The sequence below is a fragment of the Pan troglodytes genome, chromosome 21 (assembly GCF_028858775.2).
Source record: "Pan troglodytes isolate AG18354 chromosome 21, NHGRI_mPanTro3-v2.0_pri, whole genome shotgun sequence".
Lineage (NCBI taxonomy): Eukaryota > Metazoa > Chordata > Mammalia > Primates > Hominidae > Pan > Pan troglodytes.
The window spans coordinates 20,285,275-20,305,468 of NC_072419.2; the positions used below are offsets into that span (position 1 = coordinate 20,285,275).

The following is a 20,194-nucleotide window of genomic DNA, read 5'->3' on the forward strand; positions in this document are numbered from 1 at the left end:
CCTTCCCTCCACTATTGTCCTATGACCCTGCCAAATCCCCCTCTGCGAGAAACACCCAAGAATGATCAATAAAAAAAAATAAAATAAAATAAAAATACAAAAAATTAAAAAAAAAAAAGAAGATGGCATTTTATCCCTCTTTATGTCCTCCACTATCCAGCACAGTGGCTTTAAAATGTTATGCTGAATAAATGTAGGCTGAATATTGTTGGGATGAATTCGGTTTGCAGCTATTCAGACTGAAGAGAAGAGATAAAGGCAGTTGTTTATAATCCAAACCTAAGAATACTGGAACTTTTCCATTTTTGAGCAAGCATGCTTACTCCAACGATCTCATTAATATATTAAGAATAAAAATGAATTAGGAGTTACTTCAATTAATTTCACTGTGTGGAAAAACATTCACATCTGCATTTCCTAGTTCTGCAAAAATAATTAAAATACAAAGAAACAGTATAAAATTCACAGGCAACAAATACCCAAGAAAACTAATACACCAAAAAGTTCTACATTTCCACTGCAAGTCTCCAAATCAAAAACAAATCAGAAACCTGGGTTTTAATGCAAAACATACAGACTTATTGAATTGACTGTCTCAAGTAAAGGAAACTCTACTAGCAGGATAATGAAGTCCTTCTCCTCTATAACCTATGGCTAACTGCTCACCAAAAATGTCTGACATTATTAAGCATTTAGCTGGGAAACATCAGTGTTAACAGATTGTCCTTGTATCTTTTTTAATTTTTAAAATTCATTTTGTCCTTGTATCTTTTTTAATTTTTTAAAATTCATTTTGTCCTTGTATCTTTTTTAATTTTTAAAATTCATTTTGTCCTTGTATCTTTTTTAATTTTTAAAATTCATTTTGTCCTTGTATCTTTTTTAATTTTTAAAATTCATTTATTTTTTCTTTTTTCAGCAAGTCCTTATATCATCAATGTCCTTATATCTTAAAAAAGTGATATGGAAAAAAACTGGTTAAGTAAATATTTCTATATGTATATATTGTTTTCTTAAAATAAATAAAAAATGGTCCAGGACATTCTTTCCATCCTATCACACTTTTATTTTCATTCAAACAGCTGAAATTCATTTTTTTCCTGTTTGTGCTTTGTGCCACAATAATAATGTTGGATGGAATTCTGTCATGTATCCCGTAATTCAATGGATAAAACATCAGGAACACATTAACAAATGGCAAAGTATTTCTTTCTATTAAAAGCTTACTTCTGAAAACATAATTAGAAGCAAGCTCCTTCCAGGTTGAAATTTTAGTGGTAAGTCTCTGATGGCTTACTTTAAACTGATTTTTTCCAGTACTGAAATTTTACAATCTGAAGCTCTAAAATGTGGGATAAGTCATGTAGCTCTGTTTTTTCCCAATTCAAGGACACTAGTTGTGAAACCCTTAATACTATATAAGGAGTGAAAGAATAATAATTCTAACAGTAAGCCACCCTGCTATGCTCTCTTATAAACAATAACCAGAAATATTCAGTAGCTTTAAGGCATTTGAATATGCTGATGTATCTATGAGAGGTACTAAATTACAGATTATAGTAAATTTGTAATCAATTAAAATGTGGAAGAAAAATATACGCTTTAAAAAAACTTGGTGTATCTCAAACAAAAAGTCATTATTTATTAAAGTTTTTTTTTTTTTTTTTTTTTGAGACAGAGTCTCGCTCTGTCGCCCAGGCTGGAGGGCAGTGGCGCGATCTCGGCTCACTGCAAGCTCTGCCTCCCGGGTTCATGCCATTCTCCTGCCTCAGCCTCCAGAGTAGCTGGGACTACAGGCGCCTGCCACCACACCCGGCTAATTTTTTTGTATTTTTAGTAGAGACGGGGTTTCACCGTGTTAGCCAGGATGGTCTCAATCTCCCGACCTCATGATCTGCCTGCCTCAGCCTCCCAAAGCGCTGGGATTACAGGCGTGAGCTGCCGTGCCCGGCCTATTTATTAAAGTTTTAAGAAATAAAAATACAAGATACAAGGTACATCATTTCAGTCTTTCCAACCATAAGCCTGGTATTATTAGATCCTCATTTCACAGCTATGGAAGAAAGATATAGGGGGTTTAGTAAACCTAATCTATGTATGGTGAAGTTAGGATTTGAAACTAGCAGAGCCCAAGCTCTTAACAAGAATGTATTAACAAATTAATGCTTATTTATTCACAATATTAGCTGCCCTAATGTCAAAAATGTCATTTTAAAATTTAGTTTAGTTCTCCCAAAACAGAAATCTATTTGAACAACTTGTATCCAATCTTCACAAGTGTACATAAAAAGTTATCTTTTTTCCTTTATCTTACAGCTGATAGTGAAGAAACACTATCCAGAATTTTCAGAAAAGTTCTAAATGCCCATATAGGCATACAAATAAAAAAGAAATACTGATAAATCATTACGTCTTTCTCCACATGTATGAGGGGAAAAGACACAGATAGAGGAAAATTGAAAAAAGGACTCAGCTGTTCTGTGAACAATAAAAAATAAAATGGTCATCTAGTTATTTGGAATGCCAAAAGAATTAACAAGCATCAGCCACTAAGGCCTTTAAAAAAATGTGAGGCCCTTTGCGCCCAACTTAACTCCCATTGCAAATACACATTTTCAAAGAGTATTAAATACTTAAGCAATTATGTGGTTGTATTAATATGAGATGTCTGAACAAAGAAACCAGAATGATTAAACATGGTTTTCCATACTGTTAAGGAGTAGTATTTTATGAAAAGCTTAGAAAAATGAAGCAGTGTCTTCAGGAGTCTAAAAGAAACAATGATAGGCCAATCATGGGATCTCGAAAACTCAAAAGTTTAATGGCACTATGGTCATACTAAAGAAGCATTTTAGGATTTAATTAATTTGACATTTAGGCTATAAAAATAATACATATACAAAAAGAAAACAAAGCTATGAAAAATGTTAAGCTACAAATTAAAGAATATTCATTCTTGCTAATTTAAAATACTTTTATCTATGTTTAACATTTATGGGTTCTTCACTTTCTGTCAGCATTAAATCTCTTACTCATAATTTTTCATGATTGGCAATTCTATTAGATAAGAAGAATGAAGATGTGAAGGTATTAGGCAGACAGTATCAACCAAAAGTTGACATGAAATTACAACCCGGCAACCAGTTTCCAAACAGAGACAGATCAAATACAGGGAAAAAGGGTTTTGGGGCTTTATGTCTACAAAGTGAGCTATTTTAAGCAAACAGCATATACATTTAAAAGTACAGCTGATTCTTCAACAACATGGAGGTTAGAGGCACCAACCCTAGGCACAGTCGAAAATCCACACGTATCTCGATTCTCCCAAAACTTAACTAATAGTCTACTGTGCAGTGGAAGCCTTACAAATAATACAGTCAGTTAACACATATTTTGTATGTTATATGTATTATACACTGTATTCTTATAATAAACTAGAGAAAATAAAACGTTACTAAGAAAATCATAAGGAAGATAAATATATTTCCCACGCATTACATGGAAGTGGATCACTGTAAAGGTCTCCATCCTCATTGTCATCATCACACTGGGTAGGCTGAGGAGGAGCAGGAAGAGGGGTTGGCCTTATAGTTTCAGGGGTGGCAAACGCAGAAGAAAACCCATGTATAAGTGACCTCACACAGTTCAAACCCGTGTTGTTCAAGAGTCAACTGTACACCATTAATCATTTCAAACATTTAAAAAAACAAAAACAAAAACAAAGGCCAGGCACAGAGGCTCACGCCTATAATCCCAGCACTCTGGGAAGCTGAGGCAGGTGGATCACTTGAGGTCAGGAGTTCGAGACCAGCCTGGCCAACATGGTGAAACCCCATCTCTACTAAAAACACAAAAATTACCCGGGCATGGTGGTGGGCACCCGCAGTCCCAGCTACTTGGGAGGCTGAGCCATGAGAATCGTTTGAACCCAGGAGGAAGAGGTTACAGTGAGCCCAGATTGTACCACTACACTCCAGCCTGGGTGACAGAGCAGTACTCCATCTCAAAAAACAAAAACAACTTGAATAAAGATAAAGATAATTTGAGAACTTCTTAACAGCAAGCTAGGTACTTCAGACTAACCCTTTCACTGAAGATATTAAGTTGGAATTAAGTTGGATTAAATATTATTTTATAAAGCTTCAAAGAGGTTAAGAAAAGAAAGAAAAGTTTCAAAGAACTGTCAAGTTAGAGACGACTTACTATTTCAAAACCAAGAAGGGAATATTAGAGGGATGACTCCAGGGTAAAGACCTGTTTTGCTCTGAGATCATTTCCTGTTTCCTGATCCACAGAACAAAGAGCTATGAAAGTCAATTGTGGTTTTAGCAGGCTTTCAGGACCAAGAAGACAAAAGTTAAAGACCAAACAAAAGAGGGAATTTCAATTAGTACCCTGACATTAAGCAGCCACCCAGAGGGATATACTCCCAGGGAAATGGTCAATCTGAAGTAAACCAGCCCTCATGCAGACTTTAATCATCCGCAGAAGCCAGGGAACCTAAGCCTTAACATTTGGAGAAATGTGGTTCTAAACCAACCAAAGTAAATTAAAGTCTTCTCTGATCAAAGATACCCTAACTTCAAATGTCAAAGTAACACACAAAATTAACTAGGCACACAAATAAACAAGAGAGAAATACCTTGTAAAATAAGACACCAACCTGAAAATACATGAAATATTAAAACAGAGACTATGAGTAAAAAATATAAAAAGTGGTATTTCTGATTGAGAAATAGCCAAATACAACCTCCATAAGTAAAAAATATAATAACCAAGATTAAGACTGAATGGAGAGGTCTATCAGCAGATTTAACACTGCTGAAAAGACAATTAGTGATCTGGAAGATAGGTCAGAAGAAAATATCCAGAATGCAGTACAGAGACAACAGATTAAAAATTTAAGAGTAGAGATAGGCAAGATATAATGACGAGATCTAACATGTATTTAGCTGATGTCCTAAAAGGATAAAGAAAAAACATCTGAAAACATAATGGCTAAGAATATTCCAAAACTGATGAAAGATACCACTCCACAAATAAATGGAACCCAACAACAAACCTCAAGCTCCACAAACAAAAAGAAATCTACTCTTATACTTATCACAGTAAAACTGCAGAAAGACAAAAAGAAACAGAAAACTCTAAAAGCAGTCAAAGGAATAATTACAGAAACAGGGAGTCTACTTTTTAACTAGTTGAAAAAATGGAATGTAAAAATATTTAATCAATCTAAATGATGCTCTTATTTTTTAAAAAGGCAAATGAGGGGAGATGCCTAAAATATTGTTTTACTGGTTTACTAAGAAACTGAGCGACCATATGCATTAGGACAAGTCTAGAAGGCCATGCTTGGTTAGGTCAGGGTTTTAAACAAAATATTTATAGTTAAAGAAATTCAGGCAAAGAAAATTTTTTTTAAAAAAATCAATCACTATCTACAGGTATATATAATACTGTGCATGTGAGCATATCTGCAGACAGAATTTGGCTTTCCCTGTAAAGCTACTGCCAAAGACCTATGTCCATTAATGGTCACTGAAAGATTAACAATACCTTGTAGCTCCTCTTCTGTCTCCTCTTCATCTTCACTAGAGGAAGCTAAGTAGGCTTGAAAATCCATGTCCAAAAGCTCTTCCTTTTTAAACTTCCTGTTGAGCATTGTAATTCTTTCATGATCAGTCTCATCCCAAGTGATTTCCACCTTTCACCAACAAATAAGAAAAAATAACACACGAAAATGGAAATGTCAGCTTAAACTTGTTAAAGAATATATACTATTAACCTGGATGTTTAACAGTTAAGTTAAAAGTTAAGACACATTAAAACAAATACATGAATGATATGATTAATAAATAGTATCCTATTTGTGAAAATGGAACCATTTCTATTAACTTGTACCTCCTCCCAATTCTCTGCTATCTACAGGATACTCCATCACTGACAGTAAAAATTAACCAGTGTCTAAATTAATTACGGTGCAAAAAAACTAAGAAAATGTACTGGTAAAAGAGTTAACATTATGGGCCAGGCATGGTGGCTCACACTTGTAATCCCAACACTTTGGGAGGCCAAGGCGGGTGGATCACCTGAGGTCAGGAGTTCAAGACCAGCCTGGCCAACATGGTAAAACCCCATCTCTACACGAAAAATTAGCTGGGCGTGTAGCAGGTGCCTGTAACCCCAGCTACTTGGGAGGCTGAGGCAGCAGAATCAGGAGGCCTGTAATCCCAGCTACTCAGGAGGCAGAGGTTGCTGAGATCATGCCATTGCACTCCAGCCTGGGCAACAAGAGCAAAACTCTATCTCAAAAAAAAAAAAAAAAAGTTAACATTATGAATCAGTGAAAACATGTTTTTTCACCTGGAGTTCTAAGATTTCAGGAAATCTGCAAACTATATGAAATCTGTTGCTAAAACAAGACAATCTCAGTGGGGTCCATTTTAAAAAAAGATTAAGAACCACTGATGAGAAAAGCATCTATTAGTTGGAAGTAGTTTAAACCTCCATGATACATGAATTCATCTATGACATGACTGATGTGGTGATGACTGGCTCCTGTCCTGTACATAGCCCCTATTCTCATATAAGGCCCTGCCAGATATTTTATCTTCATCATAGGGTAGATCCACATCCATTTTAAGAGATCCTTAAAATCACTGCCACCTGTCTCAGAAATTCCAGCTAGTCAGAGGATTCAGAAATGATCCCTATTCTGACAATTAAGCCTGAGCTGATAACCACCAAACCACTGTTGGAACTAGGACAGATGTTGATGATACAGCCAGGACCCAGGAACTTTAGACTGGCTGGCTGGACAGGCTGGCCCTGATCATTATGTTGGTTCTGAAACTAACATGACTTTAATTTCATGTGACTGAATTTTTTAGACTTTGCTTACTATGTAATGGTAGAGTTTTACTACACCCAGTAACTAATCAATGCCATACAGTGCCCACCACGGCATAGCAGGTGACAGATACAGCTACTCTCTCTGCTACCAGTCCCTCCTCAGAGAAGCACGGTGATTTATCACACAGGAAAAGCAGAGGGAAGCTAGTGTGGCTACTGCAGAGTACAGCTGTGGACAGAAAGGTTATTGGGAGAAAGAAAAAGGAGAAGGGAGGCCAAGGCGGGTGGATCACCAGAGATTGGGAGTTCGAGATCGGCCTGACTAACATGGTGAAACCCCGTCTGTACTAAATATACAAAATTAGCTGGGCATGGTGGCGTGCCCCTGTAATCCTAGCTACTCAGGAGGCTGAGGCAGGAGAATCACTTGAACCTGGGAGGCAGAGGTTGCAGTGAGCCAGGATTGCACCACCGTACTCCAGCCTAGGCGACAGAGTGAGACTCAGTCTCCAAAAAAAGCAAAAAAAAAAAGAAAAGGGAGAAGGGGCCAGGCGCAGTGGCTCACATCTATAATACCAGCACTTTGGGAGGCAGAGGGGGGCGGATCATCTGAGCTCAGGAGTTCAAGACCAGCCTGGCCAACATGGTGAAACCCAATCTCTACTAAAAATACAAAAATTAGCTGGGTGTGGTGGCACACACCTGTAATACCAGCTACCGGGGAGGCTGTGGCAGAAGAATCACTTGAACCCAGAAGGCAGAGGTTGCAGTGAGCAGAGATCGCGCCACTGCACTCCAGCCTGGGCGACAGAGCAAGACTCTAGTCTCAAAAAAAAAAAAAAAAAGAAAGAAAGGAAAAGGGAGAAGGTAGTCACCTAAGTAATAAACTATTTCAATAGACAAAAACCTTTTGGCTATTTGTTACTAAGCATTAATGTGACATCTATTATACCTTAATTATTCCATATCAATTCTTTTTACAGTTTTGAATCATCTGCAGAAAAAGGTACTCCTATTTTAAATTTTCACTAGTTTTGTTTAACTGTGCTGGGAGGTAATTCATTATCCACTTCCCCTTATTCCCTAGGATATTAATAACTGATGTATTAGAGTGTATAGGAGATACTCTTATTTTAAATTTTCCCTAGTTTCATTTAACTGTGCTGGGAGGTAATTTATTATCCACTTCCCCTTATTCCTTAGGATATTAATAACTGATTTATTAGAGTGTATAGGAAAGACAGAAGAGTGTATAGGAGAGACAGAAGAGTGTACAGGAAAGACAGAAGAGAAAAAAGAAACATCAGCAGATAACTGACACAGGCTTAAATGCGTAACAAGAATCTGAAAATAGGTTCACAGATATGGTAGAGGCAGACACGCTTGTGTCTCATTTCTCTCTGTACCCATGCATTAAAAATTTTGAATACTTTGAGGCTGGGAGCAGTGGCTCACGAAACCTGTAATCCCAGCACTTTGGGAAGCCAAGGCGGCCTCACTTGAGGTCAGGAGTTCAAGACCAGCCTGGTCAACATGGCGAAACACTGTCCCTAGTAAAAATACAAAAATTAGCCAGGTGTAGTGGTACACACCTGTAATCCCAGCTACTTGGGCAGCTGAGGCACGAGAATCGCTTCAACCTGTGAGGCAGAGGTTACAGTGAACTGAGATCATACCACTGCACTCCAGCCTGGGTGAGAGAGCGAGACTCTGTCTCAAGAAAAAATAATAACAAAAAAATTAATACTTTCCATTTTTAAAGATGCTATAAGTAATATACAAAATCTCTTCATAAAGCAATAGAGTCCAGCTACATATTTTTTAAAGTAAAGAAATACCGTTGATGTTCCCATTGCAGCAGAAGTGAAATATTTTGGTTTATATGCTGTTAAATTCACTTCTGAGGCTACATCCTTAGGCTCATCATCAAAAGTAATATCATCTGGTATAAACCTAAGAAGTAAAGAAAAAAAATTTATTTAAAATACGCTGCAGTGATAACCACAGTTTAGATTCTCATCTAATTAGTTGTAGTTTATACATACACAAACTTTCTAAAAGGCACATGTTTAAGAGACAATGTTAGACATAACCTTTGTATATTTCTGAATGAATTCATCTTTGTATAAATTTCTGAAATTCATAAGCTATAACTCTGTAATTCCACTAAATTTAAAAGAATGCCGTATAGATAGAAATCGTGCATTAGGAGTCAGTTAATGAGTCAGGTGCAAGCACATGTGGGTCCCTCACGTTTCAAAAAGATCCAGACTTCTGATAGTGCAGTCATTGACTACATGTTTTTGTTGTTGTTTTTAGAGAGAGGGTCTTGCTCCATCACCCAGGTTGGAGGTCCATGGCATAATCATGGCTCACTGAAGTCTCAACGGCCTGGGCTCAAGCGATCCTCTACAGGTGTGCGCCAACATGCCCGGCTAATTTTTACTTTTAAAATTTTTTGTAGAGACAGGGTCTCACTATGTTGCCCAGGCTGGTCTTGAACTCCTGGGTTCAAGCGATCTTCCTGCCTAGGCCTCCCAAAGTGCTGGGATTATAGGCGTGAGCTACTATGCCCAGCTGGCTATATTGTATTTTGAAGATCAAATATAATTATTAATGGGTAAGCATTGTGAATACAAAGTATCATATATATGAGGTGTCACTGAAAACAAGGGAAAGCTTAAGGTTGAGTCTTACAATTTCCTAATTGTACATTTAGCCATTTACATTTAGAGCAGTGTTGTCCAACAGAACTTTCTGTGACAAGTGCAATGTTCTATATCTGCTCTGTCCAAAATGGAACAATTATTTGAAATATGACTACGCAACTGACTTATAAATTTTAACTAAAATAACCAAATATGACTAGTGGCTACTATACTGGATAGCATGGATCTAGAGATAACAATCTGTTTTCAAATTCCTCTGCCCCTTCCTCCATGCATTTTTAAAAGTTAACTTCATCTGGTTCCTAGCTCTAAAAGCAGTTGCAAGGAAATATTATTGTGTAAGGTACACCATCTTAAAAACAGAGCCAATATGTCTGAAAGGACAAAGATGTGGGGATGATTCATACATAATACTTTAGCACTGTCTTGTTTGTTTTCTTTCTTAGGAGTGATGTTCCATGGGATAGAGTTAACCGAAAAGCAAAAAAATCATTTTAGAATATAAAACAGAGATCACTACCAGTTCAAATATTTTACTTCTTATGATCATGTTGTACTAAAAGATTAAATTGGTAATACATACACTGGATTACCTTAGATCTATGAAAGAACAACTACTTTCAAATTCCAGGCCATCACAATCCTCATAAATTTTACTAGCTGTTTCCGGAGAATCACAGTCTACTACTGCATAATAGTACTTCAGTCGTTTGAATTGATAATCTCTCAATTTTTCTCTAGATGTCCTAAAGTGGGAAAAACTTATTAAGCATACTTATACAGAAACACAAAAATTTCCCTTTAAAAAATAAATGTAATTCTTTCAAGAAAAACATATTACAAGCTGGCCTTCATACCAAACCATCTTTCCTTCATGACTTTGCCTTTATAAACATTAAATACTTAAGCTCAACTTATTATTCTCACAAGGTACAGATATTTGGATTGGAATTTGGTATCTAGGAAAGGAGTGTGTGGGAATTCGTGTGTTTATCTATAATTTAACTCACAGAATAGTTACTTTGCTATCACACACTGCCTTCTCAAGTAAAACCAATAAAGATAATTCTATTATAAAATATGCTAGAAAACCATTAGCTAAAAGACATTCCTGATCTTGCAAAATGTTTGCTTAAGAGTCTATAAGTTTGATTTTGCTTAACTACAACACATTCTTTTTTTTTTTTTTTTTTTTAAGGTTCCACACAAAGCACTGATACAACGCATTCTTTGAAGGTCTTCATCTGCTCTCTCCTGTCACTAATCTATTTAACCCTCATTTTTATTAAGTGCCAATATAGCTCCACCTAGTGGCTTAAAAACTATCTTAAATTATTTTCTATATTGCACCATGATGATAAAAAAAAAGTTTTATCATTCTTTCACTTTTCTATTTGATTCTCAAATAAGAAAAAATTATATAATTTGAAGGCAAACAGAGCTTCAATGATGTCTCAAAAAAAAAAAGCAAAACGTACTAATTCAGAGCAACAAGGCTGAAAGAATTCAGAAGAACTCCAAATCAGTTTAATCATGAAATGTTTTTCAAAAACTGCAATAATTACTTTCATGAATACAGAAATAGAAATATACACGAACAAAAATCTTCTTGGAATAATGTACCACTTTTAACAGACTTTAAATCTGTTTTGCAACCTGTTTTAACCATGAATGGCACAAGTATAAACTTTAGTTTTAACTATTAAGGTGACCAGAATTCTGAACTAATGACATGAATTTATGAGGTTTAGTTTTATGTTCTATAGTGATTTAATACCAGTCTTTTTCTGGGGCATCTTCAGGAATACTTAATAGCTCTACTGGTCCTTGAACTTGCTCTTCCTTCATCCTCTCCTTTCCAAATTCTGAAGGATATATCTAAACAGAAAAAAATAGGATCAATGTAATTTGTACATTCCTTTACACAGATATCTAGACCTGTCGAAGTCAGGAACTCTAAAAGTCACAACTTGACTCAATGAAAACAGTAAGGGTGACTCACTTCCAAATCCACTATAGGAAGCTAGAGCATCTTGAGAAATTTTATTTAAAAATAGATCACTTTGGCTAGAGACTAACAAGATACGAGGCTTGGAAACAAAAATAAGAGTATCTCCTCCACATACCACCTGGGACAAGATGGTTCCGAGATCCAAACGAAAAATTAAAAGCAAAACAAGATGCTAAGCTCAAGGAAATGTGAATATAAACACACACATGAAAAATGACTGAATTAGTTTACATGAAATACAGAAAAATAAACATATAATGAAGATCAATTTTGTAATAACCAACTTATCTCTGTCATACCATTTATCCAGTGCTTTCTTTTAAAGAAATAGAACAGAACTGACGACAACCTTATACAGATTAGGTATAGTCTCGATATAAGAAAAAGAATTCACTCTCACCAGGTGTGGTATCTTCTAAAATCTTGCCTACTTTAAGAGTCAAGAAATAATTGTATTAATGACATTGTTTTGATACTACTAGGCTTAATATACATTTGTTAATGAACACATGCTTTTTTAAACTGTCTGAAATATGCAATTTATCAACAAGATGATCCAAGTTTTTCTTACTAACTTGAATTGTATATTTATACACAATAGGTTTAATATGTAAGTTTATAATATATATGTAGTCACATCTTTTGATTCTTTTTTTTCCTCTTTTCTAAGTCTAGAAATCCTCACTATTGCCTAAAACACAGGGTTTTTAAATTGTTTCTTTGGCTTGACTTTTAATTTTTTTTTTCCTTTGCTTCATCTAGAATTTCGCTGGAGCTATTAGGAGGTGAAGATCTGAACCAAGTTCTCTATCCAATGACCTGTTCATTTGTCCAAATATTCAAGCAGCCTATTTTGATCTAAGTTATCATATGAACTCTTTCTATCTATTCTGTTCTACCAATTTGTCCCATTTTTACCCAAACCTGTCAACCCCCATAGCATCATGAAATGTTTAGATATTGTAACTTGTAGGGTGAGTTTTTACACTTGATCTTAGCCAAAAGGCCGAGAAGCGACAGGGTGAGTTTTTATATTAGCATGATTTCTCAAAAGTTTATTAGCTAGTCTAGGCCAGGCGCGGTGGCTCACACCTGTAATCCCAGCACTTTGGGAGGCCGAGGCGGGCGGATCACGAGGTCAGGAGATCGAGACCATCCTGGCTAACACAGTGAAAACCCGTCTCTACTAAAAATACAAAAAATTAGCCGGGCGTGGTGGTGGGCACCTGTAGTCCCAGCTACTCGGGAGGCTGAGGCAGGAGAATGGCGTGAACCCGGGAGGCGGAGCTTGCAGTGAGCCGAGATTGCGCCACTGCACTCCAGCCTGGGCGACAGAGTGAGACTCCATCTCAAAAAAAAAAAAAATAGTTTATTGGCTACTCTTAATTTGTTTATTCTTTTAGATGATTATTGGTATCCTTTTTCTTAACTTTGACTTGAACTGGGATTTTGATCAAAATTACCCTAGAACAGTAGACATAACATCTTTAAATATTTAAACAGAATAATACAGGTTGAGCATCCCAAATCCCAAATCCAAAATGCTCCAAAATTCCAAACTTTTTGACTGTCAACATGAGGTTCAAAGGAAACGCTCATTGGCGCATTTCAGATTTTGGAATTGCGATGCTCATCCAGTAAGTATATATAATGCAATTTTATTTCAAAATCTGAAATTCTAAACACTTCTGATCCCAAGCATTTTGGATAAGGGAGACTCAATCTCTAATAATGATTGAGGGCAGGGCTATTTCAGGCACTGCACTAAATACTTAGTTCAAGCTCCTTTATACTTAATCCTTACAATCACCAATACTATTGTTATATCCATTTGGATATATTGGAAAGATGTAAACATACTTGAGAGATTAATTAAGTGTTCAGGATCACATAACACTTACGAGAATCAAGATTTGAACCCAGGTCTGCAATAATGCAAAGCCTGGATTCTTAATTATTAGGTTGGCTTGAAATATGGTATCCTCAAAATTTATGTAAGTTTTTCAAATTTATCAAGTGTTACAGTTTACTTCACATAGGTCATTTGTGTTTATTAAGGTAATTTCCAAGAAGTTTATGTGGTTTTGTTTCTAGTATAATTAGATTTTTTCCTTAATTGGCCAGTGTTAGCAATAAGGAATGCAATTTATTGTTAAAAACACTTCTTATATGCTGTCCCTTTACTGAGCTTTTATTTCTTTGGATTTTTAATGTGTAAACAATCATATAACCTATCAATAATAATAATTTCACCTCTTCCTTTCTAACATTTATACCTGTTACATAAGTTTCACACTCAATTGGATTGGACAACTTCCACAGTATTTTCCTAAAAAGGAAAACTATGGCCAAAAAAAAAAAAAAAAATCAGATTTAACTTAAAATGCCTAGAAATATTTATTTCAAAATGAAATCAATTCTCACCTTGACGGAAAATATTACACCTCCTTTGGGTTTAAATGAATTGAACAGAGCCAGCAAATCTTTTGCCTTTAATCTATCCCAGTCCATGTTACAAACTGCTAATCGACGTGTAATCTGAGAAATGAGAAGAATTAAATAGTACATAATCCATATCATTCTCAATACTTGAAAAATAAAGATTCTAAAAATGTAATGCCTTCTGTCCCCTATGCTCTGAAATTAATAGTACAGGAGTTATCTAAGCGTAATTCAGTATATAAAAGAGAACTTCAAATGAGCCAAACAATAGTAAAACCATAACAGGTAAGTACTTTCTCTTACTTGGTTCTTAATTCTTAAATCAGAACATGATCATGAGCTGATTTTTTAACTACTAAGTTTGTTCAGCTATTTTGCCATGCATGCATGAGTAAGGAAGTTGAGTATGTTACCCTGCAACATTTCTTTTGGGTGCCGTACAAACAGAAATACAAACTACTAGCTAAAACAAGTATTAAAAATTTCATGCAACTTTTAATTATTTATGTAGAGCCTCTTCTTATCTGCTTGGATGTCTTCTAGTTCATATAATTATATTCCATATCAAATTTTAATCAGAATCATAAAGAATACTATTACCAATAAGCTTTTCCCACTCAATGACATCAGTTCTACCAGCCATAAAAGCTGCTTGTACTGTGTTTTTCACAAATAATCTTGTTTATTCAAAAGGTTACCTCATCAGCACGAGGAGCATCTTTATCTAATTCTCTCCAAGCATGCTCAAAACCAGATTCTTCTGGAAACAAATCTGTCATATCATCTTCATCTTCAGAACTAGTTTCTATATTTCCTTTACCCCTTGCAAGATCAGGGCCACTGTCACTTTCATCATCATCCTCACTATCCTCATCTTCATCCTCCTCTTCATCTTCATCCTCATCTTCATCATCTTCACTTCCATCGTCATCATCACCTGAAGCTCTACCAACACTTGTAATTTCATTTTCAGATTCCTCATCACTTCCTGTTTCACTAACGCTTTCTGAATCTTCCTCCAGAGCATCTTTGTCACACATTTCACCATCTGTTGAGTTTTCATAACCATCACTGTCTCTTGTCATTATGAGTTGAACCACTGCAAAATGTTAAAGGGGAAAGAAATTAAGAAAAGATATATGCTGAATTAAACTGAATCCAAATTATCTTGACATCAACTCCAGTAAAAATATAATTTCTATGAAACACAGTAAAGACAAATATATATTCAGTAAATGCTTAGTCAATTTTTATGATAGAAATCCTAACCATAACTTCTATGAAACAGAGTAAAGGAAAATACACTTAACCAAGTTATTTAATGGAAATCCTAACACATGCTCACATCATGCAAGTAGATCCAGACATTCATTCAATACTTAACAGTGTGCCTGCTACGTGCTAAGTGCTCAATATACAACAGTTGGCAAAAGAGAAGCAAACAGTGCTCTCAGTGAAACTTCTAGCTGAGTGAAAAGAATATATGGATATCAAATAAAATCAATATATAGGAAAAGTTAAAATCACAACTAAGATATCCCAGAAAGAATGTTTTCTAAGGGGATTTAATGGGGTCCCTAAGTGAGTGATAACTGAGCTGTTACTTGAAGGATGAACAGGAGTTAAATAGTCAAAGTTAGACTAATAGATGGAAATTTGTTTGAAAGAGCAAGGAAGGTACCTGTAAAAATCTGCCAATAGGAAAAAGCCAGATCACAGATAGCACAGAATCAAGTAACAAATGGAAATGAAGAGTTAAGTAAAGGCCAAGCTATCAAAAAACCATATAGAGAGCTTGGACTTTTTCATAAAAGCAATGGGAAGACACTGCTGTTTTCAAAAAAGAGGATGTCATCTTCTTTTGGATATTGTCATCCTCAGACTTGCATATTGAGGAGATCACCTTGACTATACTGTAGAAAACTGACTTGGGAAAGTAAAGAATAGATGTGAATATAGTAAAGGTAGTACAGTACAAAAAGCAAGAAATGAAGGTAGCACTAAGTTGGGTGGCAGTATGTATGCAGAGATGTACATGGATTTCAGAGTCAGTCAGGAAGTGAAACCAATAATTACTGACTGGAGATTTGACATGGGGACTGGGAGTTTTGGAAGTGTCAAAGATGAGTCATAGCTTCTTAGCTTTCGGAGCTAGTTAGCTAAGAAGATGGAAAGATGAAAAGGGAACATTGGAAATGAACTAGTTTGTTTGGTGGAGGGAAATCATGAGTTCAGTTTTGAATATGTTGAACACGAAGTGCCACTCAGTCATCTAAAAGAATCAATAATAAGAGTGTACAGCTCAGAGAAGTCTGGGTTGGAGATCAGTGACTCATTCATACGCAGTTGACAACAGAAGCTGTGATGTGGATGAGATCACCTATAAAGACAGAGAAATAATATTTATAATTTTTCTGCCAGGTCTTGAATTTTGTAATCAACTGTCATGATTAGCAATACACCAAGATTGAAAGACTGTTTTTGCTTAAGATGGAAATTTTAGTCCTCACAACTCTGAAAGGGCTCATTTCCTACTTCTAAAGCAATCACAGGCTTCTATCTACTTGGTGTGTAGATATATCTTACGTGTTTTACTCATCTTTAAGTTGGAGCTTATGTTTCTGCTTACAGGCTCTAAGTTTGGAAAATTAAAAGCAAATTTAAAAGTTTAAGATTTAGAATGAAGTTGGAACTAATTTTCTCTTAGTCCTATAATCTTATAATAGTTATTCACTGACCAAATATTTACTGAGTATCTACTACATACAAAGAATTGAGCTAGGATAAGGGAAAAGAGAGAAGATTTGTAACACGATCTCATGCTCTTAATGGATTCATAAATAAAAGGTAACCATTTACTGATTTATAAATCTATGTTCTCAATCACCATACAGTGAGAGACATCTAAATTTGCCTGCAGAGAGGTATTTATAAAAAGGCTTCACAAAGATACAACTTGACTTGAGACTAACTGAATGAAAAGGCATCTTGTTAGAAGGAAAAGCAGGAAATGGGCTTTTATGTTACCACCACAATGAAGCAGGAATTAATAAAAATAACTAGCCAATAGAAGTGAAAAGCGCCAAAATGAAAGCATTGTCACAGGTTCTATATATGAGATCTGAAAAACACAACATTGAAAGTTACTATGAGGTAAGCAGAATTTACTTTTAAGCAACAAGCTTAGAAATAACATCTTACAGACCCAGTCTATCTAGTATTGCAATATTTCTCAACTGTCAGTCATTATACCATTTTCATGATTTTTGAATATCATTTTTTTATTAAATTGAATTTTTTAAAAGTTAGTTTTGCCCTAAACAATATTCCTAAAGTCACAGAAGTGATAGGGTAATTACATTGTTTTCTAAGATGTTGACACAGTACATAACTATTAATATTTTAGAAGTTTGAGTATCATCAAAAATCTTCTCACTTATGACAATGGTACACATACCACACTTTGGGTTATATAATAATAAAGTGTTGCATAAGAGACTTAAAGAGGTCTTCCATTTCAATGTTTTTAACAATATCAACTGCATTCAGAGTATTTATTCATTCAATAAGTATCTGCAGCCGAGCACAGCTGCTCACGCCTGTAATCCCATCATATTAGGAGGCCAAGATGGGAGGATCTTGAGCCCAGGAGTTTGAGACAAGCCTGGGCAACATGGCAAAACTCTTTGTCTCTACAAAAATACAAAAATTAGCTAGGCATGGTGGGGTGCACCTGTGGTCCCAGTGACTCGGAAGGCTGAGGTGGGAGAATCACCTGAGCCCAGGAAGTTGAGGCTGCAGTGAGCTGTGATTGCACCACTGCACTCCAGCCTGGGCAGCAGAAAGAGACCCTGTCTCCAAAAATAAAAATAAAAAACCCCAAAAAGTATCTGCTTAGAGCCCACAATGTACACAGCCTTGTGCAAGATAATGTGGGGTTACACAAATATAAATGTCTCTATTCCTAGACAGTATTGCTCTAGTAGTGACTGTAAACATTACTACTTATCCAGCTACTTCAAACAAAAAACAAAAAAACCCAAAAAAACTGCTTTACCATTTTCCCCCAATTATAAACATGAGTGATCATTACAAACCAAAAAAAGTTAGGAAAATATGGTTAATAAATAAACAAAGGTGACTAGCAGTAATTTTTCATTCAAAGATAACTGGTTATTTTAGTATACAACCATATCCCTAAATTTCTTTTCTTTAATTTAAATACTAATTTGTTTAAAATAACTGGTCATATCGTTATTTTGGAACCTATTTTTAAAACTTCATAGATCACAGATGTTTGCATATATTTAATTAATCTCTTAATGATTTGTTACCATTTTAATTTCTATTTCTATTTTCATTTTTTGAGACAGGTCTTGCTCTGTTGCCCAGGCTGGAGTGCAGTGGCACGATCTTGGCTCACTGCAACCTCTACCTCCTGGGTTCAAGTGATTCTCGTGCCTCAGCCTCCCAAGTAGCTGGGATTACAGGTGTGCACCACTATGCCCAGCTAATTTTTGTATTTTTAGTAGAGACCGGGTTTTGCCATGTTGGCTAGGCTGGTCTCAAACTCCTGACCTCAAGCAATCCACCCGCCTCGGTCTCCCAAAGTGCTGGGATTATAAAGGTGAGCCACTGTGCCCAGCCAGTTACCGTTTTATTTTAAAAATAATGCTGCAATGCACATTCTTTGCACACATCCAATTATTTATGTAAAATAGATTCTGAGGAGTGCAAGTGCTGGGCATGAACATTTCATGATGACAAATATCACACTGCAAGTCCTCACATCACCTTTACTTCACAGCACTTAAAAAGGCCCTTGCACACAGTAATTGCTGTAATAACTGATGAATGGATAATGAACAGAAGATTATATATGGAGCTGTGTAATCCTTATTTATGAGTAATGCCTTTCCTAGACTGTGGAACCAACAAAATTACTGCAAGCAACGTGGTGGGGTAGAAGGAGTCAGAAGACTTGAGTTGCAGTTCCAGGTCTGCATGTCCTTACATAAGTCACTTTAATCTTGTTCGCTGATACAGTCTTATTGCTCAAGGTAACTAAGAAAATTAAATGAGAAAAGATATGTAAAAAGAGTCTGTAAAATCAATCTAAAGGATTATATAGCTATGTTATATTAATTCAGCACCCCAAATGAAGTGGATGCTAGACTAACTTACCTCACTAATTCAGTGTCAAATCAACTTTGCTGCCGGTCCCATTCCAATCTTATTCTTCAATTTTAGTAACTGGATTCCTATCCTTTCTTCCCACACCTCAAGAGGTCTGCTGCCTGGTTCCACTACAAATGTAAAATGGGATACCACCACTGACTCCCTAGTCCCTGCTATCCAGAATTCACTCCACTGCCTGATACGTTCTACCTTCACAGTGTGATCTCTGCTTATCAAGACCTCTTGGCCTATCAAGACCCCTCCTTGGATCCTGTAATCACAGGTCTGGCTCATTTGAACTACCACTGGTTTTCAGTTACATCTTCAACTATCAGCAACATCAACACTCAAAATTGCTTGCTGCTGGAGGTGACAAAAAATTTTAATTAGTAAACACGTAACGCAAACTAGAGCCAGCTGTCTCTCACCTAGTTCCAAACAATCATTTCTCGCTGCTACTCATTTTGGCCCTTCAAGACCTTATTATCTAATCAAACGGGACTACTGACCTCTTCTGAAGATGCCCAATCACATCTTTGCTCAAAAAGTTCTTTCCATGTAGAACACTCTGGTCCTCCAACTTAAATTTTTCCACACCCCAAAGTAGTGCGTCCCCTATGAATTTTTCTGATTACCACATCTTGAGTGACTTCTTCCTCCAGATTTCCATGGCTTTCTGCTCAACATCTTTTACGGCACTTACTATTATTGCATTTTGTATTATGGTTCTGACTTTCTTCTACTTTAGATCTATATTGTCCAATATGGTAGCCAGTAGTCACATGTGGTAACGGAGCACTTGAAATGCGTTTTGTCTAACTTGACATTAATATGAAAATAGTATTAGTATGAAATGAGTAGAAAATGGGATGTAAAATATACATTGACTTTTATATTGATTACATATTGAAATAATTTTGATATATTCGGTTACATAAAATATATTATTTAAAATAATTTTACCTGTTTCATCTTACTTTTTAATGTGGTTACTAGAAAATCCAAAATTATGTATTTCCACTGGACAATGTTGCTTTAGACA

The 20,194-nt window shown here is 35.8% G+C and overlaps 1 protein-coding gene across 2 annotated transcripts in view; it reads right to left on the reverse strand.

Annotated features, from left to right (window-relative positions):
* ESF1 (ESF1 nucleolar pre-rRNA processing protein homolog) overlaps positions 1 to 20,194 on the reverse strand; it is a 70,209-nt gene that overhangs the window by 46,552 nt on the left and 3,463 nt on the right. For both annotated transcript variants that reach the window (XR_010154250.1, XM_016937464.3), the window contains exons 3-8: positions 14,673 to 15,073; positions 13,957 to 14,070; positions 11,299 to 11,399; positions 10,115 to 10,267; positions 8,691 to 8,805; positions 5,557 to 5,704 (exon numbers count right to left, since the gene is read on the reverse strand). Coding sequence is in view for 1 of the 2 variants with exons in the window: in XM_016937464.3 (XP_016792953.1) it covers positions 5,557 to 5,704; positions 8,691 to 8,805; positions 10,115 to 10,267; positions 11,299 to 11,399; positions 13,957 to 14,070; positions 14,673 to 15,073 (1,032 nt within the window). In the remaining variant the exon portion in view is untranslated. The remainder of the gene's footprint in view (positions 1 to 5,556; positions 5,705 to 8,690; positions 8,806 to 10,114; positions 10,268 to 11,298; positions 11,400 to 13,956; positions 14,071 to 14,672; positions 15,074 to 20,194) is intronic.